At 43.5% G+C, this 26,750-nt stretch overlaps 1 protein-coding gene across 1 annotated transcript in view; it reads left to right on the forward strand.

Annotated features, from left to right (window-relative positions):
* The first annotated feature begins 20,471 nt into the window (after positions 1–20,471).
* RELB (RELB proto-oncogene, NF-kB subunit) overlaps positions 20,472–26,750 on the forward strand; it is a 94,463-nt gene continuing 88,184 nt past the window's right edge. Inside the window, exon 1 of the mRNA XM_082264005.1 lies at positions 20,472–20,648. Within this exon, the coding sequence (XP_082120131.1) occupies positions 20,627–20,648 (22 nt within the window). The 5' untranslated portion in view covers positions 20,472–20,626. The remainder of the gene's footprint in view (positions 20,649–26,750) is intronic.

The raw sequence follows: 26,750 nt of genomic DNA on the forward strand, positions 1-26,750 counted from the left end.
TTCACTGTGATGAGGTTTTTTTTTTCTTTTTTTTTTACCCCTGTCCGTCGTTCCTTCCCCAGGTTGTCTCTGATTTTCATTTGAATGAAGACATTGTGTTGGCTTCCCTGTGTGGAAATTGCTTTGCATGCCTTGGATGTTATCTGGGCGATTAGTGTGTACCTTGCAGCTACGAAGTCTTTTTTAGGAAATCAGACTAACTATTTGTGCTTATGGATGGGCCTCGGAAAGGGTTGTCTGCTTCCTCTGTGACCAATTTCCAGATGGATCAGACAGACAGTGATTCAGGCCTATCCTGAGCCTTCTGTCATCAGGCGTCCGTGACGCAGGTTTGCAAGGGGGCCACCTGGTCGTCGGTGCCCACTGTCACAAAGTTCTATAAAGTGGATGTGTTGGCATCTGCAGATGCTTCCTTTTGGGTGCAAGGTTTTTCAGGCTGCTGTTTAGAGGACCTGGTCCTCTTTGAGGGTGTATTGTTTTTCTCAGGTGAGCTCCAGTTGTTTTGGTTGAGCTCTTGTTTATCTGGTTGGCTATAGTTAGTCTTGGAATTTCTTTTTCGCTGTTTCCACCGCTCATGTTTAACACTGCATTGGGACATCCCATTGGTTAAGAAGAGCAAGAGCTGTGTCTGTCAATGAACAAAAGAGAAAATGGTATTTTTTGACTTACCGTAAAATCCATTTCTCTGATGTCCATTGATGGACACAACACCCACCCCTCTGTGGAGTTGTAATTCTTCTGACCCTGCTTGTAAGAAAACTGAGTACCTATAGCAGAGAGAGGGAGTATAACCCCTGAGACTGTCCATAAACGTAGCCAGACTTTTTTCTGCCTAGTGTCCTACTCCTGTAGGGGGCAGTATAACCCAATGGTTAAGTTGATCAGGAGCTGTCCCGTCAATGAACAGCAAAGAGATGCATTTTACAGTAAGTCAAAAATCCCATTTTTCTATTTAATTACTAATGAGAGCAGCATGAGGATTAAAATAGTCAATGCTGGTTAAGAGTAAAGTCTCACTTTAAAGGGGAGCAGTTGTAAACTGCAAGTGTAAGCAAGCCCAAGTGGGGAGGCTAACTGTTCAGGCTCTAGTAAGAGGCTGAAGTCCTTTCCAATGACACCATAAGTATTTCTTGATCCGACTACAAGACATCATGTGCAGTTTGTTACACTCGGGTCAATATAAGTTGATGCATTTCATGTCTCTAGAGTGCAGTGACAATGTTTCCTTTTGTAGCTTTAGCAATGTACTGGATGATATGTTGCCTGTGGTTGCTTTTTCTTGAACGATAATTTCTGACTGGTTGCGGTGCATTACTGGACACTGTTGCATTTTGCAGTGAATTATACTAGCCAATTTGTGTTGTTTTAAGAGCCACATCATCAGGAGGGTGTCTCAATTGTCCCACTCTCCACTCTTGGTGGTTGCTGGTGTCCCTTTTTTGTTTAAGGAAAAAAAAAATCCAGCAGTCTTTTAAATCATCAAAGACTATTAGCGCAGTTTTAAACAAATGTTTAGTTTGTAAGTAATATTTAGAGTATGACATGAAATTGTGAAACTGAAAAAAAAATAAAAATAAACCAGAGTAAGTTGGGTGGAGATATGTGCATTGTTGGGAATTTTTTTTTCTCGCTATGGTGGTACGGGTTACAAATTTGTTTTTGGTCCTTTTAAAATGGAACCACATCCGAAAGCATTTTTGTTTTGGATAAAGTTAGTGGTCTGTCAGGTTTTTATTGTGTTGTGTCCTCACTGGAGAGGTTTCCTGCATCTCCTGACTTGATGGTCAAATCCAGAATTTGACATGGTCACTAGAATAAAAGGCGAAGGGAAATCTCTCCAAAGGGAATGCAAACCTCAATAAAGAGCATACAAAGGCAGTCTCAAACTGGCGGCCCTCCAGCTGTTGTGGAACAAGTCCCATTTTGCCTCTGCCTATGGGAGTCATGCTTGTAACTGTCAGCCTTGCAATGCCTAATGGGAATTGTAGTTCTGCAACAGCTGGAGGGCCACCAGTTTGAGACCCCTGTAATCTAAACCTTCCCTGCTCTGTTCCAAATAGACGAGTAAGACCTAATGACTGCCTTTTTAAAGCGGTTGTAAACCCTTCCATACACCAAGTGAAGTTGCTGGCCTGAGGTGATACACAGACATTACACATACTTTGTACCTGTTTATCTGCAGTCTTTTCTAAATCCAAACATTTTAAAGCTTGTCTGAGCTGTCAGAAAACAGGGTGTGAAGATGGAAAATTAAACTCTGCAGAGCCTAGTGAGAGCTGATTGGCGGTAAAGGACACATCCCCTTCAAACAGGAAGAAATCTGAGACTTTCAATCACAGGCTATGTGCTGGAGCTCTGGCCCGACACCTTTTTTATCTCTTGGTGTCAGGAAAACTTGTCAGAAGTGACTCGTGCAGATAGCAGAGGAAAGGGGCAGCTGTGCATGGTAGCCAACTTCAGCTTGTTCAATTAAGCTTTGACAAAAAAAAAAACACATGGAAGCTGATTTATTTCTATGTAGAGCTGCATCAGATTTTGCATGCTCCAGTTTTAGTAAATTAATCCCTTAGTGTTTTGGAATGAGACAAGTACACACTATAGAGGGATACGCTTTGTTCGCATTTTATGTCTGAGGTTTACAACCACTTTAAGTAGAGCTGTGCCAGACTATAGAAATACAGATATTTGCATATTGTTAACAAGCAGGAAATTAGCGTCTAAGTGGCTGTAAAGTTTACAATTACTAGCAGCTCCTCTTCGAACAAGCTATACTACAGTGTCTGTGTTTTATAAGGTTATGCAGCTAAATACCTTATTTCTTAGCGCTGTTGTGTGGTCACGTGACCGCCTCTGCTCTCCTTCCCCTATCTGAGGACTACAGTGCAAGGGGCTGAGATTCCACTCTGACGCCAGTCGGGAGGTCATGTGACCAAGCAGCAGCGCTGAAAAAAAATAGGGTATTTATCTGCATAATAAAAAAAAAAAAAGAAACAGACACTGTGTAGCATAGCTTGTTCTAACAGAGGGGATGCCAGTAATTGTCATCACTAACTTTATAGTGGCAAGAGGGGTGAGTTTGGAGATCAGCTAACAGACTGGAAACAGGGAAGGGGAAAGGGGAGAGACTCTGAACACAAGGATGATGGAGGCATTTAAACTGACCACAGTATCATGGATCAGCAGTCATGACTACCATAGTCAGTTCACATGGGGGGGAGACACAGGAACAGACCGGATTAACCAGGTATTTTAGAGCATAGAAAGGGACAAATAACACTGCAGAAGCACTGCTGTTTATAAAGTGTGGCTCGGGTTCATTTTCAGTACCAAAAGCGGTAACCCTCTGTAGTATCCCTGTAGTCTCACTTACCTTGTCCCTACGATCCCCTGATGTCCTCCGCTGTGTCCTCCGGCCAATGCCGGCATGCGCCTTCCGGGTTCCCTTCCCTGCGAGCGTCGGCAATGCAGGGGGCTGGAACCGGGTGGAAAATTAAAAAGTAAACAAAACATGACACACACACAATACATTGTAATCTGTTAGGATTCCATTACTGTATCAAACCATTTCACCTCTGTTTTATCCCTAGTGCTTTGTCCAGTTCTCTGCCTGCACTTTTACCTTTCGCCTTTCTTTCTGCCTGGAAACTTGTCCTGATTGTGACGTCCGACTTTGTGCAATCCCATGTTTCAAAGTTTTTCATACCTGGGATGTTTACTAAACCAATATGCAGTGTCTAGTATTACAGTGACTAGTAATATTGCACCCTTTTTTGGACAAATGTCAGTGTTTTTGGTTTGATTATTTTAATGAATTAAATTTATTATTCGATTATAATTTATGATTTCATGTTTCAAACTTTATCATACCTGGGATGCCTACTGGACTAGATTTAAGTAAGTTATTCCTAAGAATTACAGGCCTACAATAATAAAACAAATATCCATGCAAAACAATGTACCGCTTTGACATTTAAAAATACTGACATAATCAGACCACCAGGGAGGTTAAAGGAACAGGATTGTTTTTTTGTTTAGTGTTACAACCTCTTTAACTGACCTGTGGAGCAATTCATCCTCAAAATTTACAAAAAAGCTGTAAAGTCCTTCAGACATCAGTATTCTGCTTTCCCACTCTCTATGCACCTTCTGCATAACTGCTGGGAAGAGGAAAATATTTTTTTAACTTGATCCTTGCAGCTAGAGAGGTTAGTAATGGTTGGTTTTAACCACTTAAGCCCCGGAAGATTTTACCCCCATTCCGACCAGGGGGTATTTTGCGATTCGGCACTGCGTGACTTTAACGGACAATTGCGCTGTCGTGCGACGCTGTACCTAAACGAATTTGGCGTCCTTTTTTTCCCACAAACAGAGCTTTCTTTTGGTGGTATTTGATCACCTGTGCGATTTTTTGATCACGCGCTATAAACAAAAAAAGAGCGTCAATTTTGCAAAAATAGCAATATTTTTCACATTTTTTATATGAAATTCCCCCAAAAAAAATGTAAAAATCAAAATTTTTTAACTTTTTCGGCCAATTTGTTTTATGCTACCTATGTTTGGTAAAAAAAATCGCAAAAAGCGTATTTTGATTGGTTTGCGCAAAAGTTATCGCGTTTACTAACAAAGGGAAAGATTTTTGTCATTTTTGTTGTTTTTTTTTTTTTAACGTGTAATGGCGGCGATCTGCGATTTTTTTTTTTTTGCGGTACTGCGACATTGGGGCGGACAGATCGGACCCTTGACTGACATTTTTGACACTTTTGGGGTTACCAGTGACATTTCTATAGTAATCAGTGCTATATATATGCACTGTTACTGTAAAAATACACTGGTAGTAAAGGGGTTAACTTTATTTGGGAGGGAGGGGCTGTGTGTATCCCTAGGGGCGTGCTTTCTACTGTGATTGGCTGTGGCTTCAGCTGTAAGGACACTGATCAACGGATCTACATACTAGATCCGAGTGATCAGTGTCTTAACAGCAAGGAGAATGAAAGGTGGCTTGTTTACACAAGCTGCCTGACATTCTCCCTCTCCCCCGCCGATCGCCGAGTGACCGGCGGACATCGGGTCCGCCGGTCACACGCGCGGGGGGGTCCGTGACCACGCGGGAGCGCGCCTCCGGGGGCGCGCGCTCGCTCCCTAGACCCTCACAAGCTAGTGACGTAGCCCTACGTCACTTTGCCTGTGAGGGGCTGACTGCCGACGTAGATCGGCGTTAGGCAGTCGGCAAGTGGTTAAGGCATAAGAAGAAACAAAGGAACCGTGCTAATATATCATAAATTGCCCATCACCATAGTGAATAAACAAATGTTCATTTAAAATAATAGAAAGTAAATAAAAGTTGTGAAGTCCATGTATAAATTCCAAATGTGAATAACGTCTTTAATAAGTATAGGAAAGTTTCCTCTGCACAAGCATGCAGATATTCTATGCACTCGCCAGACTTAGTTGATCCGTTACAGGGAATCAAATTGCGCATATGGGAAAATCCAAGATGTTATACATGAGGTCACAGGAATTAATTCAAACTGCTGTCATCCATTATATATATATATATATATATATATATATATACATACATACAGTACAGACCAAAAGTTTGGACACATCTTCTCATTCAAAGAGTTTTCTTTATTTTCATGACTATGAAAATTGTAGAGTCACACTTCAAAAGGTAGTCACCTGAAATGGTTTTTACTTCACAGGTGTGCCCTGTCAGGTTTAATAAGTGTGATTTATTGCCTTATAAATGGGGTTGGGACCATCAGTTGTGTTGTGCAGAAGTCAGGTGGATACACGGCTGATAGTCCTACTGAATAGACTGTTAGAATTTGTATTATGGCAAGAAAAAAGCAGCTAAGCACAGGAAAACGAGTGGCCATCATTACTTTAAGAAATTAAGGTCAGTCAGTCAGAAAAATTGGGAAAACTTTGAAAGTGTCCCCAAGTGCAGTCACAAAAACCATCAAGCGCTACAAAGAAACCTTGCTAACATGCGGACCGCCCCAGGAATGGAAGACCAAGAGTCACCTCTGCTGCAGAGGATAAGTTCACCCGAGTCACCAGCCTCAGAAATGGCAGGTTAACAGCAGCTCAGATTAGAGACCAGGTCAATGGCACACGGAGTTCTAGCAGCAGACACATCTCTAGAACAACTGTTAAGAGGAGACTGTGTGAATCAGGCCTTCATGGTAGAATATCTGCTAGGAAACCACTGCTAAAGAAAGGCAACAAGCAGAAGAGAAATGTTTGGGCTAAAGGACACAAGGAATGGACATTAGACCAGTGGAAATCTGTGCTTTGGTCTGATGAGTCCAAATTTGAGATCTTTGGTTTCAACCACCGTGTCTTTGTGCGACGCAGAAAAGGTAAATGGATGGACTCTACATGCCTGGTTCCCACCGTGAAGCATGGAAGAGGAGGTGTGGGGGTGCTTTGCTGGTGACACTGTTGGGGATTTTTTCAAAATTGAAGGCATACTGAACCAGCATGGCTACCACAGCATCTTGCAGCGGCATGCTATTCCATCTGGTTTGCGTTTAGTTGGACCATCATTTATTTTTCAACAGGACAATGACCCCAAACACACCTCCAGACTGTGTAAGGGCTATTTGACCAAGAATTAGAGTGATGGGGTGCTGCGCCAGATGACCTGGCCTCCAGTCACCAGACCTGAACCCAATCGAGATGGTTTGGGGTGAGCTGGACCGCAGAGTGAAGGCAAAAGGGCCAACAAGTGCTAAGCATCTCTTTGAACTCCTTCAAGACTGTTGGAAGACCATTTCAGGTGACTACCTCTTGAAGCGTGACTCTACAATTTTCATAGTCCTGAAAATAAAGAAAACTCTTTGAATGAGAAGGTGTGTTCAAACTTTTGGTCTGTATCATATATATATATATATATATATATATATATATATATACATATATATATATATATATATATTCAAAACTCCAGTATTGTCATAGGGAGAGGAAAGAACACTCTCATGGTGCAGTATTTCAAATTTATTTAAAAAAGGTTGTATTGTACTTACATCAAAGAAGACCTAGATCTGCATGTATTGTATAGGAATTGCTGGTTTGTGGTCCAGCTGACCAGAAATGACATCTCAAATGCCACCCAACGCCGTTTCGTCAGCCTACGTCTGACGTCATCAGGGGTGCGTTGGCTGGAGTTTGAGATGCGTCTTTTCCAGTCAGCTGAAACGCAGGTGGAGCGCAAAGTGACGATTCCTTTACAATACATGCTGATCCCTGTCTTCTTTGATGTAAGTGCAATACAACCTTCTCTTTTAAATACATGATTTGAAATACTGCACCATGTGTGTTCTTTACTCTCCCTCTCTATATGGCAATACTGGAGCTCTGAATACGCAATCTTTATATGTATATCTTGAATGGATGAACGCAGTGCTTTGAATTCATTCCTGTGACCCATGTATGACATCTTAGATTTTCCCATATGTGCAATTTGACTTCCTGTAATATGGGTCAACAAAGTCTGGTAAGTGCATTGTATATCTGCATGCTGGTGGAGAGGAACCTTTCCTAAAAGGATGTTATTCACATTTGGGATTTATACATGGACTTAACAACTTTTATTTACTTTCTATAATTTAAATGAAGATGTATTTGTTTATTCACTATGGTGATGTGTAATTTATGATATATGAGTGCGGTTCCTTTATTTATTTACACGTTTTAGGTGGTTTTTTTTTCACTTTACAACACGCAGCTTTTTATTATAGTTTGTTTTTTGGTGATCGATTCATTGATATTTTTTTTATTTATTTTTTTCACCTGGGTTTGGAATCCATTGGTTCCTAAAAATTCTTTCTTTTGTTTTAAAGTATGTTTACTGCTTAGGAATATGTAAATAGTGTCTCTAAGCGCCGGTTCACATTACCGCGACGCTACTTGCAGGGGCGACCTCCGAGATCGCGGTGCGAGCAGCGCGCCGCGACCTCGGAGCGGCCGCCACGGACTTCATAACATTGAAGTCTATGGCGGTCGCCTATTGGTCGCCCCAAAGAAGCTCCGGACCCTTTTTCTAGGTCGGAGCGACTTGTGTCGCTCCTATTAGAACGGGTCCGCAACTTCCCTATGGGAGGCGACCTGCGGCGACCTGTGAGGCGACCAGGTCGCCTCACAGGTCGCCCCAGTGTGAACCGGCACTAAACTGAGCACAATTTTATTTTAACAAACCCATCAGATACTTGTCCAGTGGCTGTGGTCGGTCAGTTCCCCAGAGCAGTGCAAGTTCTGGGACATGTTGTGGGTCTTCATCCCTGGAACTAACACTGAGGGTTAGATGGTGGGAGACCCAACTGTGAAAGGCGTAGGTCATTTTTAACAGGAACCTGTCAGGACAGTAATATGGTAGCCACCAAACCAGACTTGTGGTTTTATTGTGCGTGCTCCAGGGCTGTCATCCTACTTTCTTTATATTTTAGTGAGTGGCTGCCCCCAAAACAGCATCCAATGTAATTTGCTGGGACACACAGCGGTGCATGCTTATTGCACATCAGTGACTTAGTAATGAAGCAAGGACAAGGGGTGGCAGCCCTGGAGTAAGCACTGTCAAAAAGCAGTTGATCTTCCTATATACTTCTCTCCTGGCACATTCTCTTTGAATTTCACCTTTCCATATAGATGTTCCTTTTTAAAAAAAAAAAAGTAGTAAAGCAAAATAGCGCGGTTGACCCCTTTTGCTCCATTAGCAGGCCTAATGTATCAGTGTGTTTGAGAGAAGAAAAAAATGTGGTTGTGTTGCTCACTGTAACAGTTAAAAATAATTTCCTTCATTCTCCCATATATACTGGGATAGGAGAAATGAGATTCGATTTGGTTTCCATGGGCAACAAATTTAATTGGAAATATCTATCTAAATGCTTTTATTAAAAAGAAAAGTGTGTCCATAGCCTAAACCAGGAGTAAATTAAATACTGACTCGATGACCCAGAACATTGGGTCCCCCCTGCTCCTGCCACATTGTTTACAAGCGGGGGTGTACTCTTCTTACCGCTGCCTGTGCATGCTTAGTAGCAGTAATTTCTATAGGGCAATGAGACGGATCCTGCCTTCTGGTCCCATAGAAATGAATGGAGTTCCAATGTGTACATGAGAGTAGTGGTAAGAGTATGGTCAGCCATCTGTAAACATTGTGGTGGAACCGAATGCCAGAATACGGCAAATATTCATTGGAGGGTGGGTTCGATTATCATAGTGGGAGGGGATAAAGTAAGGAAAAAGAAAAATGATGGAGGGTTGTCTTTGCTGGAATCCTGAAAATGCTGCCTGCATACAGTACTATCTCTGGGATTCAGTACTCTGATGTGCTCACCCAGAACAAGTATGCAGCTAGTGAAGTCACTGCTTGTGATCTTTTTCAAGGCCACTGAATGAGTGTTGAAACCATTTAACCACTTTAACACCAAGCCTATTTTTGACACTTTTTATTTACAAGTTTAAATCAGTATTTCTTGCTAGAAAACTACTTAAAACCTCCAAACATTATATATATATATATATATATATATATATATATATATATATATATATATATTTTTAGCAAAGACTCTGGAGAATAAAATGGCGGTCATTGCAATATTTTTTGTCACGCGGTATTTGCGCAGCGGTCTTTCAAACGCTATTTTTTGGGAAAAATTACGAAAAATCACATTTCACTGCACTTAACCACTTGCCGACCGCCGCACGACTATCTACGTGGGCGGTCAGCCCCTCACAGGCAAAGTGACGTAGGTCTACGTCGCTCGCCTGTGAGGGTTTAGGGAGCGAGCGCGCGCCGCCGGAGGCGCGCTCCCGCTCCCGCGTGGTCACGGACCCCCCCGCGCGCGTGACCGGCGGACCCGATCGCCGCCGGCCACTCTGCGATCGGCGGGGGAGAGGGAGATAGTCAGGCAGCTTGTGTAAACAAGCTGCCTGTCATTCTCCTCTCTGTATGAGAGCTGATCACATGGATCTACTATGTAGATCCATTGATCACTCCTCATACAGTTGAAGCCACAGCCAATCACAGTTAGAATCACGCCCCTAGGGACACACACAGCCCCTCCCTCTCAAATAAAGTTAACCCCTTCACTACCAGTGCATTTTTACAGTAACAGTGCATATGTATAGCACTGATTACTGTAGAAATGTCACTGGTAACCCCAAAAGTGTCAAAAATGTCAGTCAAGGGTCCGATCTGTCCGCCGCAATGTCGCAGTACCGCAAAAAAAATCGCAGATCGCCGCCATTACGCGTTAAAAAAAAAAACAACAAAAATGACAAAAATCTTTCCCTTTGTTAGTAAACGCAATAACTTTTGCGCAAACCAATCAAAATACGCTTTTTGCGATTTTTTTTACCAAACATAGGTAGCATAAAACAAATTGGCCGAAAATATTAAAAAATTTTGATTTTTACATTTTTTTTTGGGGGAATTTCATATAAAAAAAAGGGAAAAATATTGCTATTTTTGCAAAATTTACGCTCTTTTTTTGTTTATAGCGCGTGATCAAAAAATCGCACAGGTGATCAAATACCACCAAAAGAAAGCTCTGTTTGTGGGAAAAAAAGGACGCCAAATTCGTTTCGGTACAGCGTCGCACGACCGCGCAATTGTCCGTTAAAGTCACGCAGTGCCGAATCGCAAAATGCCCTCTGGTCGTTTAGCAGCCAAATCCTCCGGGGCTTAAGTGGTTAAAAAAAAACTAAGCAGTTAAGTTAGCCCATTTTTTTTGTATATTGTAAAAGAAAATGTCACGCCGAGTAAATAAATACCCAACATGTTACGGTTTAAAATTGTGCACACCCGCGGAATGGCGACAAACTACGGTCAATAGAAATCTCCATAGGCGGCGCTTTAAAATTATTTAACGGTTACCAGTTTAGAGTTAGAGTGTAGCTCTTTTTTTTATATTATTGCTCACGCTCTGGCGATCGCGGCGATACCTCACATGTGTGGTTTGAACAGCGATTTCATTTGCGGCACGACTTCCATATACGTTTTCTTTCGTGCGCGAGCTGACGGGGGCGGCTAAATTTTTTTTTTTTCCTATTTTATTTTATTTTTTAATTTTAACACAGGTTTAAAAAAAAAAAAAAAAAAAAAAAATCTGATCACTTTTATTGCTGTCACAAGCAATGTAAACATCCCTTGTGACAGCAATATGCAGTGACAGGCACTCTTAATGGAGGGATCGAGAGTCGAAAAGACACCAAACCCCTCCACAACTCTTCCATGTATTCAAAATGCCGAAAATTGCATTTTTTAATACTGTCACTTTTTGAATCTGCCGCCTTTATCAGCAGAGTAACCCGGACGTGACGTCATGGACGCCGCCTCTGGGTTATGTCATCGGAGACCCGATCGAAGCCGCTTAGATCGGGACTCCATCCAGCCGGCGGACGTGCCGGCTGGGTACTCGGGTCTCCCGGTGGGACGGGACATCCGGGAAAAGCCGCGGAAGGCGGTGGGAGGGGCGTCCTCTCGGGCTCCATTCACACCTATGCAGGTGTAACAGTGCATCTGTGTTTTTGGGTGTCGCAACCCATTCATTCAAATTTGCTTCCCTACATGTGAAAATCGCATTCCAATTTTTTTTTTTTTTATCGCACTCCTCCAAATTTCATGGTACTATGTTATGTGGGGGAGATTTACTAAAACTGGGGCACTCGGAATTCTAGTGCAGCTGTGCATTTTAGACAATCCACTTCTAACTTCAGCTTGTTCAATGAACTTTTGACAAAACCTGGAAGCTGATTGGTTTCTATGCAAATTTGCACCATATTTTGCACACTCCATTTGTAGTAAATCTCCCCCTAGGCATTTTGGAGCGGGATATTAAGATCCAATGGCACCGTCCCTGCAAAAGGGATGTGCGTTTTTTGTGCTTTGCAAACGACATGATACCTTCTTCTCACAAATGTGAACCTAGCCTTAGGCCTCGTACACACTAGTAGTTTTTCATTTAACCCAGCAGGGCTGAACGAAAAAAAAAACCTGACAGCTTAGGAGGAGCTGCTGTACTAACTATCTGACATTAGTACAGCGATCTCCCCTGCTCTGTTTTTTGTATTCTAACGGGGGGACGGTCCCCTACCAGAACACTCCAGTAAGCACTCTCAGCCATTCACTGAGAGCCCTGGTTGGGAGCTTTTTTCAGTGATGCCTGTTTGACATAAGCCGGCCCGACTCCAATACACACGGGCCGAATGTCAGATGCTTGCTATTGAATCAGCCGATGCCACCCAACATTTGTCCTATGAGTACTAGGCTTTACTGTTCTGCAAACCTACAAGGGAGAGTGCCTGAATGTATTTGGTAGTCAGAGACCATGTGATCTTTGCCTTGGCTTTTATGACAATTCAGGCTAGAAAGATTTTTCACTAACCCAAAACAAGTCCGAAAAGTCCTCATCTGCATTCTTTCTCAAGTCATTCACTTGATGTATTAACCACTTCAATACAGGGCACTTTCACCCCCTACCTGCCAAGGCAAATTTTCAGCTTTTAGTGCTGTTGCATTTTGAATGACAATTGCGCGGTCATGCAAAGCTGTACCTAAACCAAATTTACGTCATTTTTTCCCCACAAATATAGCTTTCTTTTGATAGTATTTGATCACCGCAAGGTTTTTTTCTATTTTTGCTAAACAAATAAAAAAAGACCGAAAAGTTTGAAAAAAAAAAAAGGGTTTTTTGTTAATGTTATACAATTTTGTAAAAAGATACCTTTTTTCTTGCACTGATGAGGCCACACTGACAGGCACTGATGGGGTGGCACGAATATGCGGCACTGATGGGCACTGATTTGTGGCACTGATATGCAGCATTGGTGGGCACTGATAGGTGGCACTGATGGGCACTGATAGGCAGCACTGGTGGGCAATAATGGGCACTGATGGGGCGCACTGATAGATGGCAATGAAGGGCACTGGCGGGCAGCACTGATGGGAAGGGCACTGGCGGGCAGCACTGATGGGGAGGGCACTGGTGGGCTACCTGAGCCCTGATTGCCATCCCTGGTGGCCATGGTGGGCATCCCTGGGGTCATGGTGGGCATCCCTGGGGTCATGGGTGGGCATCCCTGGTGGTTCTAGTGGCACCCCCCTCCTAATGATTTGCACTGGTAATCAATGCTCTGATTACCACTGCAGACCCCCCCCCCCCCCTGTCAGGAGAGCCGCCGATCGGCTCTCTTATACTCGTGCCTATCAGGCACGAACTAAGGAAAGCAATGGCACTTCCTATTTACTATGTGACCAGCTGTGATTGGACACAGCTGGTCACATGGTAAAGAGCCTACGTCAGAAGGCTCTTTACCGAGATCGGAGATGCGGTGTGTCAGAGTGACACGCCGCAGCACCGATCGCCGCTCTGCGCGCCCCCGGGGGTGCGCAGATCGCATTATCCTCCCGCCGTCATATGATGTCCGGTCAGGATAATGCAACCACATTCCCGCTGTCAATCGCCTATAGGGCGGGCAGGAAGTGGTTAAGAGCCAGCTCAAAGTCGCCTGACAAGTCACGCTCCATTCAGTGCAATGGAACCGTTCTAATCAGAGCGACTCAAGTCGCTCCAACTTAGCAAAAGGTTCCTGCACTATTTGGGGGCGACTTTGGAGCGGCTTGCATTGACTTCTATTAAATAAGTCGTTTGCAAGCCATGCTGAAGTTGTGCTGCAGGGGGCGGCTTCAGAGTCGGGTGGCTTTGAAGTCGCCCCAGTGTGAACTGGCTCTAATCTTCAACATGTTGACAAGGCTTTGTAGCGTTTTTTTAGTAGTGGGAGATTCCATTTTTTTTTTTTTTTAATATGGACCTCTCATTGCCCAGGACATGTCAGCACTGCTCTGAGAACAGGTTTACTTTAAAACAATGGCAAAATGAGTTTTGGCAATTAGCGACCCTTCCAGATATAGAAATCCAAGATAAAACTGCATTGTGAGATCCATAAACCATTCATATCTCATGTTTGGCTCGCTGGCCCTGCAGCCCACAGGTACATTTGTAGGGAGTTCTGCCATTATCCCTGTTTGCTGTGCAGGTTGAAATCAGTTTTATGTAAAAAAAAAAAAAAAGCCCTGGAGAGTGGGGGTTGTAGTTTTACCAGGCCAAAAGATTCTTCAAACTTCCTGTAAATCTTCTGGATTTGTTACTTTCACAATGTTTTCTACAGTCATTGTCTCTGCAAACTGGACAGCTCTGCTCCTTTCACATTTATGCTACTTGGGATCTGGACATGTGAAATTTCTATGAGCGCCTTCTTCCGGACACTACAGAAGTCACTGTGATTTCAGAAAAGGTTCCTGCACTACTTTGGTCTGACTTTTGATGCAACTTTGTTCCAAAGAATGTAAAGTCAGATCAAGTCTGAAAATCATGCAACTTTGGAGACATGCTAAAAAATTTGACGTCCTTTTTTTCCCACAAACAGAGCTTTCTTTTGGTGGTATTTGGTCACCTGTGTGATTTTTTGATCATGCGCTATAAACAAAAAAAGAGCGTCAATTTCGCAAAAATAACGTAGCGTATTTTGATTGGTTTGCGCAAAAATTATCACGTTTACTAACAAAGGGAAAGATTTTTGTCATTTTTGTTGTTTTTTTTTTTTTAACGCGTAATGGCGGCGATCTGCGATTTTTTTTTTGTGGTACTGCGACATTGCGGCGGACAGATTGGACCCTTGACTGACATTTTTGACACTTTTGGGGTTACCAGTGACATTACTACAGTAATCAGTGCTATAAAAAATGCACAGTTACTGTAAAATTACACTGGCAGTGAAGGGGTTAACTTTTTTGAGAGGGAGGGGTTATGTGTGTCCCTAGGGGCGTGATTCTAGCTGTGATTGGCTGTGGCTTGAGGTGTAGGAACAGTGATCAACGGTCCTACATAGTAGAACCGCATGATCACTATTCCTACACAGGGGAGAATGACTGGCGGCTTGTTTACATTAGCCGCCTGCCTTTCTACCTCTCCACCGATGATCGCGAGTGACCGGTGGACGATCGGGTCCGCCGGTCACACGCGCGGGGGGGTCCGTGACCGCGTGGGAGCGCGCCCGCTCCTGAGACCCTCACAGGCTAGCGACGTAGACCTACGTCGCTTTGCCTGTAGGGGGTTGACCGCCGCAGTAAATAGTCGTGCAGCGGTCGGCAAGCGGTTAAAGGTTTTGTTTTCTTTGTTCACATTTAAAACCACTAAATACAAAGTTGCTCTGGTTTAGCTAGGATTAACCCCTTGGAGACTTTTGGCACTTTTCCACTGCAAGTATCGGCTCGGCCCTGCTTGGCTCTGTTTGGTTTTCCACTGCATGGTACCGCATGGTACGGTGTTGGAACGGTTTGGTACGGTTTGCTTTTCCACTAAAGTAAAGTGGGTAGGATAACAACGATTCTCTGGCCAATCAGTGGCTAGTAGTGACAACCAGTCAAGGCTGCATGCAAAGGATTGTGGGATATGGTATACATACAAATACTAATAATTGCGGTAACTGTTGAATACATCACATCAAAAGAATCTCATAAGCGGTGACATAGCTTCTTCTGGAACATTATACTATTAGCTCCAGAAGAAGCTATTCAAGCGAAACGCGTCGAGCAATCTGGCTCTATGAACTCTTTTGTAAATTTACTATCACATCGATCGATCTTGATGAACGGCAGTCTACACTCCTGTCATCGCTTATGAGATTCTTTTTATGTGATGTATTCAACAGTTACCGCAATTATCAGTATTTGTATGTATATCTACCCTCTGTTAATCAGATACAGTAGTTGTATATATCTGCGCCTCTTTTGAGGCGAGTTGTTCTCATTTTTTGATTCATTTTTAGTTTTGAATTAATAAAATTGGTATTTTAACTAATCCAGTGCCTTTAAAGTCCATGCCTCTCCAACAATCCATTTACAAATTTCCAGCTGCTTTTATCTCCTGTTTCGGAGAGCATATCAGTAGTTATACTGATAACAGAGGAATGGAGCAGCAGAAAGACACAGGATTTAGGGCTTTGGAGAGAGATAAGTAAACATCACAGATGAGCCCAGGTCAAATTTCATAAATGGAGTTTACATTCATTTTAAACTTAAAGCCAAAACTATGTTTTCATTTTGGATAGAGTAGGGGTGGGCTACAGCCTCTGTCTGTTTTTGTCAACTGTGCCCTGTTGGGGAGATTTAAAAACTAGTGTCCCCCCTATTTCCCCTCTACTGTATTCCTCTTATGGTGGCAACTCAAAATTTGGGATTTTCATGGTGCATCTCCCTATTTGTACACCCAGCAATAGAAATCTGACAGGTGTTCAAACCCCTCTCCACTCAATCCAAAACTAGAAATATTTTTTGCCTTTAGTTTGGAGGATTATTGTATACAATCCCTGTATGGGGGATTATTGTATACAATCCCTGTATGGGGGATTATTGTATACAATCCCTGTATGGGGGATTATTGTATACAATCCCTGTATGGGGGGATTATTGTGTGCAATCCCTGTATGGAGGATTATTGTGTACAATCCCTGTATGGAGGATTATTGTATACAATCCCTGTATGGAGGATTATTGTGTACAATCCCTGTATGGGGGATTATTGTGTACAATCCCTGTATGGGGGATTATTGTATACAATCCCTGTATGGGGGATTATTGTGTACAATCCCTGTATGGGGGATTATTGTGTACAATCCCTGTATGGAGGATTATTGTGTACAATCCCTGTATGGAGGATTATTGTGTACAATCCCTGTATGGAGGATTATTGTGTACAATCCCTGTATGGAGGATTATTGTATACAATCCCTGTATGGGGGATTATTGTGTACAATCCCTGTATGGGGGATTATTGTGTACAATCCCTGTATGGAGGATTATTGTGTACAATCCCTGTATGGAGGATTATTGTGTACAATCCCTGTATGGGGGATTATTGTGTACAATCCCTGTATGGAGGATTATTGTGTACAATCCCTGTATGGAGGATTATTGTATACAATCCCTGTATGGGGGATTATTGTGTACAATCCCTGTATGGGGGATTATTGTGTACAATCCCTGTATGGAGGATTATTGTGTACAATCCCTGTATGGAGGATTATTGTGTACAATCCCTGTATGGAGGATTATTGTGTACAATCCCTGTATGGAGGATTATTGTATACAATCCCTGTATGGGGGATTATTGTGTACAATCCCTGTATGGGGGATTATTGTGTACAATCCCTGTATGGAGGATTATTGTGTACAATCCCTGTATGGAGGATTATTGTGTACAATCCCTGTATGGAGGATTATTGTGTACAATCCCTGTATGGAGGATTATTGTATACAATCCCTGTATGGGGGATTATTGTGTACAATCCCTGTATGGGGGATTATTGTGTACAATCCCTGTATGGGGGATTATTGTGTACAATCCCTGTATGGAGGATTATTGCGTACAATCCCTGTATGGGTATGGAGGATTATTGCGTACAATCCCTGTATGGGGGATTATTGTGTACAATCTCTGTATGGGGGGATTATTGTGTACAATCCTGTATGGGGGATTATTGTGTACAATCCCTGTATGGGGGATTATTGTGTACAATCCCTGTATGGGGGATTATTGTGTACAATCCCTGTATGGAAGATTATTGTGTACAATCCCTGTATGGAAGGATTATTGTGTACAATCCTGTATGGGGGATTATTGTATACAATCCCTGTATGGGGGATTATTGTATACAATCCCTGTATGGAGGATTATTGTATACAATCCCTGTATGGAAGGATTATTGTGTACAATCCCTGTATGGAGGATTATTGTGTACAATCCCTGTATGGGGGATTATTGTATACAATCCCTGTATGGGGGATTATTGTATACAATCCCTGTATGGGGGATTATTGTGTACAATCCCTGTATGGGGGATTATTGTGTACAATCCCTGTATGGGGGATTATTGTGTACAATCCCTGTATGGGGGGATTATTGTGTACAATCCTGTATGGGGGATTATTGTGTACAATCCCTGTATGGGGGATTATTGCGTACAATCCCTGTATGGAGGATTATTGCGTACAATCCCTGTATGGGGGATTATTGTGTACAATCCCTGTATGGGGGGATTATTGTGTACAATCCTGTATGGGGGATTATTGTGTACAATCCCTGTATGGGGGATTATTGTGTACAATCCCTGTATGGAAGATTATTGTGTACAATCCCTGTATGGAAGGATTATTGTGTACAATCCCTGTATGGGGGATTATTGTGTACAATCCCTGTATGGAGGATTATTGTGTACAATCCCTGTATGGAAGGATTATTGTGTACAATCCCTGTATGGGGGGTTATTGTATACAATCCCTGTATGGGGGATTATTGTATACAATCCCTGTATGGAGGATTATTGTGTACAATCCCTGTATGGGGGATTATTGTGTACAATCCCTGTATGGAAGGATTATTGTGTACAATCCCTGTATGGAAGGATTATTGTGTACAATCCCTGTATGGAAGGATTATTGTGTACAATCCCTGTATGGGGGATTGTTGTGTACAATCCCTGTATGGAAGGATTATTGTGTACAATCCCTGTATGGAAGGATTATTGTGTACAATCCCTGTATGGAGGATTATTGTATACAATCCCTGTATGGGGGATTATTGTGTACAATCCCTGTATGGAGGATTATTGTGTACAATCCCTGTATGGAGGATTATTGTGTACAATCCCTGTATGGAGGATTATTGTGTACAATCCCTGTATGGGGGATTATTGTGTACAATCCCTGTATGGGGGGATTATTGTGTACAATCCCTGTATGGGGGGATTATTGTGTACAATCCCTGTATGGAGGATTATTGTGTACAATCCCTGTATGGAGGATTATTGTGTACAATCCCTGTATGGAGGATTATTGTGTACAATCCCTGTATGGAGGATTATTGTGTACAATCCCTGTATGGAGGATTATTGTGTACAATCCCTGTATGGAGGATTATTGTGTACAATCCCTGTATGGAGGATTATTGTATACAATCCCTGTATGGAGGATTATTGTGTACAATCCCTGTATGGGGGATTATTGTGTACAATCCCTGTATGGGGGATTATTGTGTACAATCCCTGTATGGAGGATTATTGTGTACAATCCCTGTATGGGGGGATTATTGTGTACAATCCCTGTATGGGGGGATTATTGTATACAATCCCTGTATGGGGGGATTATTGTGTACAATCCCTGTATGGGGGATTATTGTGTGCAATCCCTGTATGGGGGATTATTGTGTACAATCCCTGTATGGGGGGATTATTGTGTACAATCCCTGTATGGGGGATTATTGTGTACAATCCCTGTATGAGGATTATTGTGTACAATCCCTGTATGGAGGATTATTGTGTACAATCCCTGTATGGGGGATTATTGTGTACAATCCCTGTATGGGGGATTATTGTGTACAATCCCTGTATGGTGGATTATTGTGTACAATCCCTGTATGAGGATTATTGTGTACAATCCCTGTATGGGGGATTATTGTGTACAATCCCTGTATGGGGGATTATTGTGTACAATCCCTGTATGGGGGATTATTGTGTACAATCTCTGTATGGAGGATTATTGTATACAATCCCTGTATGGAGGATTATTGTGTACAATCCCTGTATGGAGGATTATTGTGTACAATCCCTGTATGGGGGATTATTGTGTACAATCCCTGTATGGAGGATTATTGTGTACAATCCCTGTATGGGGGGATTATTGTGTACAATCCCTGTATGGGGGGATTATTGTATACAATCCCTGTATGGAGGATTATTGTGTACAATCCCTGTATGGGGGATTATTGTGTACAATCCCTGTATGGGGGATTATTGTGTACAATCCCTGAATGGAGGATTATTGTGTACAATCCCTGTATGGGGGGATTATTGTGTACAATCCCTGTATGGAAGGATTATTGTGTACAATCCCTGTATGGAGGATTATTGTATACAATCCCTGTATGGAGGATTATTGTGTACAATCCCTGTATGGAGGATTATTGTGTACAATCCCTGTATGGAGGATTATTGTGTACAATCCCTGTATGGAAGGATTATTGTGTACAATCCCTGTATGGGGGATTATTGTATACAATCCCTGTATGGGGGATTATTGTATACAATCCCTGTATGGGGGGATTATTGTGTACAATCCCTGTATGGAAATGTTCCTATGCTGTAATCAGAGCCATGCTGATCAGTATGGAGGGGTGACATGTACCTGACTACATTCATTGTGCGGTCACCCCCCCTCTCCCCTCCCCCATAGCGCTCGCCTCACATGGCTCTGTTTACATATTGTAAACTTTCTATGTGTTTCTCTTCTCCTCTCTGCCCCACGTGGTGTGAGGAAAGGGGAAGTCACGTGCTCTCCAGCACTCGGAGGGGGATTTCCTTGGCCCGTCCTCCTGCTCTCTGTCATGACGTCATCGCCCCCTGCGGCCAATCGGCGAGCGGCTCCCAGAGCCGGGGAATTCCAGCTCTTGGGGTGGAAGAGTCCTGTAACTTTATACTCAGAGTTGTCACCTGCCTATAGAGGGACCACACCGCCCACTGGGCTCCATTCTCCTCAGTCTTCCTGTGTACAGCCAGCATGAGGGAGCCGGGCAGGACAGGTAGGTGTGCCAGCCTGGGGGGGTTGTGGAACTACAAGTGTCAGCCAAGCCTGGGCCTGCATTGTAGAAGAGTGCAGGAAGATATGGGGGGGGGGGGGGTTGTGGAACTACAAGTGTCAGCCAAGCCTGGGCCTGCATTGTAGAAGAGCGCAGGAAGATATGGGGGGGGGGGGTTGTGGAACTACAAGTGTCAGCCAAGCCTGGGCCTGCATTGTAGAAGAGTGCAGGAAGATATGGGGGGGGGGGGGGTTGTGGAACTACAAGTGTCAGCCAAGCCTGGGCCTGCATTGTAGAAGAGCGCAGGAAGATATGGGGGGGGGGGTTTGTGGAACTACAAGTGTCAGCCAAGCCTGGGCCTGCATTGTAGAAGATTGCAGGAAGATAGGGGGGGGGGGGTGGAACTACAAGTGTCAGCCAAGCCTGGGCCTGCATTGTAGAAGAGTGCAGGAAGATAGGGGGGGGGTGGAACTACAAGTGTCAGCCAAGCCTGGGCCTGCATTGTAGAAGAGTGCAGGAAGATAGGGGGGGGGTGGAACTACAAGTGTCAGCCAAGCCTGGGCCTGCATTGTAGAAGATTGCAGGAAGATAGGGGGGGGGGGTGGAACTACAAGTGTCAGCCAAGCCTGGGCCTGCATTGTAGAAGAGTGCAGGAAGATAGGGGGGGGTGGAACTACAAGTGTCAGCCAAGCCTGGGCCTGCATTGTAGAAGAGTGCAGGAAGATAGGGGGGGGGTGGAACTACAAGTGTCAGCCAAGCCTGGGCCTGCATTGTAGAAGAGTGCAGGAAGATAGGGGGGGGGGTGGAACTACAAGTGTCAGCCAAGCCTGGGCCTGCATTGTAGAAGAGCGCAGGAAGATATGGGGGGGGGGGGGTGGAACTACAAGTGTCAGCCAAGCCTGGGCCTGCATTGTAGAAGAGTGCAGGAAGATAGGGGGGGGGTGGAACTACAAGTGTCAGCCAAGCCTGGGCCTGCATTGTAGAAGAGTGCAGGAAGATAGGGGGGGGGTGGAACTACAAGTGTCAGCCAAGCCTGGGCCTGCATTGTAGAAGAGTGCAGGAAGATAGGGGGGGGGTGGAACTACAAGTGTCAGCCAAGCCTGGGCCTGCATTGTAGAAGAGTGCAGGAAGATATGGAGGGGCGTACAAAACTGTATGCTGTATGCATCTGAGCACCGCATTTTCCATGCCTGTGTGGATGAGCCCTAAAGTCTCTTTTAGATGGGTGGTGGTGTCCTACCGTCCTCTGAAAAGCAATCTGTGGGTGATCACTTTTCAGCGGGCAGTAGAGCAGCAGCTAACAGATGTTCAGGAGGCAGTTTTGCTCGCTGTTATTACGCTCCAGTTAAGTTAAGTGATTGTAAAGCGTTCATTTTTTTTTCCCCATTAAAATAATAAACATGTTATAGTCACCTCCTCTGTGCAGTTGGTTTTGCACAGAGCGGCCCTGATCCTCCACTTCTCAGGTCCCATGCCGGTGCCCCTGGCCCTTTCCTCCTGCTGGGTGCCCCCACAACAAGCAGCTTGCTATGGGGGGGGGGGGCACCCAAGCCGTTGCTCTGAGTGATTTGGCCCTGTCCCCTCTAACCTCTGATTGGCTCGCTGGCTGGGATTGACAGCTTCCACTGCTGCCTAAAGCTAATCAGGAGTGTGAGTCCCTAGAGAGCCAAGGCAATCGTGGATTGAGTGGGCGCTCAGGTAAGTATTAGGAGGGGGGGGAGCAGCACACAGAAGGCTTTTTACCTTCCTGCGTAGAATGCATCAAGATAAAAAAATCTTGTGCCTTTACAGCCACTTTAATGGGTGCATTTTGACAGGGGGTGCCACCTGTCAAACTCTGCAAGTTAAAGTGACTGCAAAGCACCTTAGGTTCATCATGTGTACAGCCCCATCCAGCTGCAATAGTAGAGTTTAGCTGGGTGGTAAAACCACAGCTCATCTGCCTGTTTTTGTCACCCTCTGGCCTTGCGTGTGAATGAGCTCTAAAAATTGATGACCGGTTTACAAACGCAGCAATTGGATGGGTTTTCTCGCACATCCAATTGTTTGCAATCATACAGGGATGGATGCAGTCTGTTTACATTCATCTTTGTACAGATAGAAAGACTGGAATATGCAAGAAGATACATATGGCCCCACATCTGTGAGCCGGTCATCAGTGTGGATGGGGGAATCCTTCCCACTATGCTATTGTATTCTCTTGGTGGGGAGGCTTCCCCTATGACAGAATACAATGATTAGTGCTGGTGGAGATCCCAGAAGACTACGGGACCATTCACAACGCACAGCGCGACTCGTGCATGCGCAGTAGGAAACAGGCTGTGTCTAGGCCTGTCTCTTACTACAGATGCCGGCGCCTGCACCCGAAGCCGATTGAAGATTTGGTTTGGGTGAGGACATTGCGGGATCCCTGGACAGGTAAGCGTCCTTGTATTAAAAGTCAGCAGCTACTGTATTTGTTACTGCTGACTTTTCATTTTTTTTCTGAAGGAGCCTGGAGTTCCTCTTTAACCACTTGGCCACTGCTCACTGTGCTGCTACTGCGGCACAGTGGCTCGTTATCGTCTGGCGACGTAGACCTACGTCACCAGACATTCCCCTCTCTCGGCGGCGCGTGCGCGCCGCCAGAGGCTCGCTCCCGCTGTATTCAGTCACAGCGGAAGTCAGGCCAGGGGAGGAGCGGCGGTGATCACCGCTGCTCTTCCCCAATCGTCGGGGATCGAGTGTGGAGATCCGCCTGCTTGTGTAACCAAAGAGGGCGGATCTCCTAAGTGACAGGCAGGGTTAGATTGCAGGGTTCAGCATAGCTGAACCTGCGATCTGTCCCTGTGTCACTCAGTCACCTCCCCCCACACACGTCAGTAAGCACCAGGCATACATTTAAGCCCTTGATCACCAATAGAAGTTAACCCCTTCCCTGCCAGTGTCATTTTTACAGTAACAGTGCATATTTATAGCACTGATTACTGTAGTAATGTCACTGGTACCCCCAAAAGTGTAAAAAATGTCAGTCAAGGGTCCGATCTGTCCGCCGCAATGTCGCAGTCCCGCAAAAAAAATCGCAGATCGCCGCCATTACTAGTTAAAAAAAAAAACAATAAAAATGACATACATTTCCCGTAGTTAGTACCTGCGATAACTTTTGCACAAACCAATCAAAATACGCATATTGCGATTTTTTTTTTTTTTTACCAAACATATGTAGCAGAAAACAAATTGGCCTAAAATGTTAAAAAATTTTGATTTTTACATTTTTTGGGGGGGAATTTCATATAAAAAAATGTGAAAAATATTGTTATTTTTTCAAAATTGACGCTCTTTTATTTATAGCGCAAAAAGTAAAAATCGCACAGGTGATCAAATACCACCAAAAGAAAGCTCTATTTGTGGGGAAAAAAAGAACGTCAATTTAATTTGGGTACAGCGTCGCACGACCGCGCAATTGTCCGTTAAATTAACGCAGTGCCGAATCGCAAAATATGGCCTGTCAGGAAGGGGGTAAAATCTTCCGGTCTTAAAGCGGTTAAAAATACGCTCATTGAGGATTTTTTTGTCAAAGACATGTAGCTAAATAGATTTTGGCCTAAATATATGACAAAAATTGAATATATTGGATATTTTTTAAGCAGAAAACAAATTGGCCTAAAATGTTAAAACATTTTGATTTTTACATTTTGGGGGGGGGGGGGGGGGGGAATTTCATATAAAAAAAATTTGAAAAATATTATTTTTTCAAAATTGTCGCATTTTTTTATTAATATCGCAAAAAATAAAAATCGCAGAGATGATCAAATACCACCAAAAGAAAGCTCTGTTTGTGGGAAAAAAGGATGTAAATTTTGTTTGGGTACGGCGTTGCATGACCGCGCAATTGTCAGTTAAAGTCGCACAGCGCCGAATCGCAAAAAGTGGCCCAGACGTAAGACAGCAAAATCCTCCAGGGGTAACGTGGTTAAACTCATACAATCTCTGTTAGATCTACTAACAAGTAATATATTGTGAAGGGGTCTGCCTGATTAGGTAGAATAGGTAATATATTGTGAAGGGCTCTGCCTGATTAGGTAGAATAGGTAATATATTGTGAAGGGGTCTGCCTGATTATGTAGAATAGGTAATATATTGTGAAGGGCTCTGCCTGATTAGGTAGAATAGGTAATATATTGTGAAGGGGTCTGCCCGATTAGGTAGAATAGGTAATATATTGTGAAGGGGTCTGCCTGATTATGTAGAATAGGTAATATATTGTGAAGGGGTCTGCCTGATTAGGTAGAATAGGTAATATATTGTGAAGGGGTCTGCCTGATTAGGTAGAATAGGTAATATATTGTGAAGGGCTCTGCCTGATTAGGTAGAATAGGTAATATATTGTGAAGGGGTCTGCCCGATTAGGTAGAATAGGTAATATATTGTGAAGGGGTCTGCCTGATTAGGTAGAATAGGTAATATATTGTGAAGGGGTCTGCCTGATTAGGTAGAATAGGTAATATATTGTGAAGGGGTCTGCCTGATTAGGTAGAATAGGTAATATATTGTGAAGGGGTCTGCCTGATTAGGTAGAATAGGTAATATATTGTGAAGGGCTCTGCCCGATTAGGTAGAATAGGTAATATATTGTGAAGGGCTCTGCCTGATTAGGTAGAATAGGTAAGACCTCCTGTTATATCTAAAGTTGACTGTACAGTGTATGTATGTATGGTAAGCCTTAGGGCTGATTTACTAAAGGAGTTGAGAATCTTCTCCCAATATATAGTATGAAGATTCACTTCAGTTATCCTGTCATGTGCAGATGGAATTAGTTAAAGCGGTTGTAAATCGCTGCCCATTTTTTTTTTCTTACCTGCTAGGCAAAGGCATAATGTGCTAGTAATCATCGCATACTAGCACATTATCTTAAAGTTACCTGAAAACAAAGCATTCCAGTGATGTGATGCCATCGCTGGAGGCAGCATCCATCTCTACCCGGTCTTCCTTCTGGATTTGCGGTTCCAGCTCTGTGATTGGCCGGAGCCGCAGTGAGGTCACTCCCGCCCATGCGCGCAGGATCTGCCAGTCACGGCACACTGGTCTGAAGAAACAGCACGGGTGGCAGTCCTTCAGAGTCCATGTGCTAGTGATGTAACTGGCTGCTAGCTCAGTAAATCTCTCCTAAACGGTACATGTTTAGGAGATATTTACACTACCGTAAAACTTAAAGATGGATCTTTGCTTCCTCTTTAACAGTTAATGGTTGGATAATTTAAAGTGAACATTCAAAAAATGTACTGTGTGACCATTTTCCACTCCTTCAGTGGATCAGTCTCAATATCTCGGCTCTATGTAGTCTCCGGAAAGCGAACAATAAACACGCCGGCTTCTTTGGATGGTTCAGGTGTAACTGCGATGCTGAGATTTTCATGACGGAATATCATTATTCACGCATATTATCCCTACAACAGATCTAGTCTAAAGCCGGCCATACACACTTCCAATTTATTATCTACTTGATGTGTGATTGAATCAAAACAATATAATCTGCAAACGATCAAATAGCCTTGACTTCCCTCAATTTAGGCTATATTTAGATCAAATTCTATCAAACTGAGTTGATCAGCCAGGGAGGAATATCATTGATCATTTTGCATCGATTGGCAGCACTGAGATACTTTGTTCATGAATGCGATCATATTTCAATCGATTGGAATATGAGATTACATGGTGGAGATTACATAATAGAGATTACAATTAATAATGTACGATCATAAATGACAATTGTATCTTAACTATTGATCGAAATCCACTTCCCCCTGTATGTGCCGTATTGATGGAATGGGTTGTTGGCTAGAGATTGATTATTCCTATTAGAAGAAATTAGTTGGAAAAGAAATCGATCATTTGTATGATATTTGTAAGAGTGTAGTATGGTAACCGCTTTAAGTCGGCCCTATAGCCTTTTTACTGCTACAGGGCGGCACCTTTATATATATATACATATCACGTGATCTGCCGCTTCCGGGTAGGGGGCGCACTGATCAGTGGGTGCAGGGTACTCGATGTCCCCTGGCACCCACCAGTCGTCAGGCAGAGACACAGAACTGTGATCTGACTATGTAAACAAGGCAGATTGCC

Source organism: Pelophylax lessonae (genome assembly GCF_965119305.1).
Source record: "Pelophylax lessonae genome assembly, chromosome: 7".
Classification (NCBI taxonomy): domain Eukaryota; kingdom Metazoa; phylum Chordata; class Amphibia; order Anura; family Ranidae; genus Pelophylax; species Pelophylax lessonae.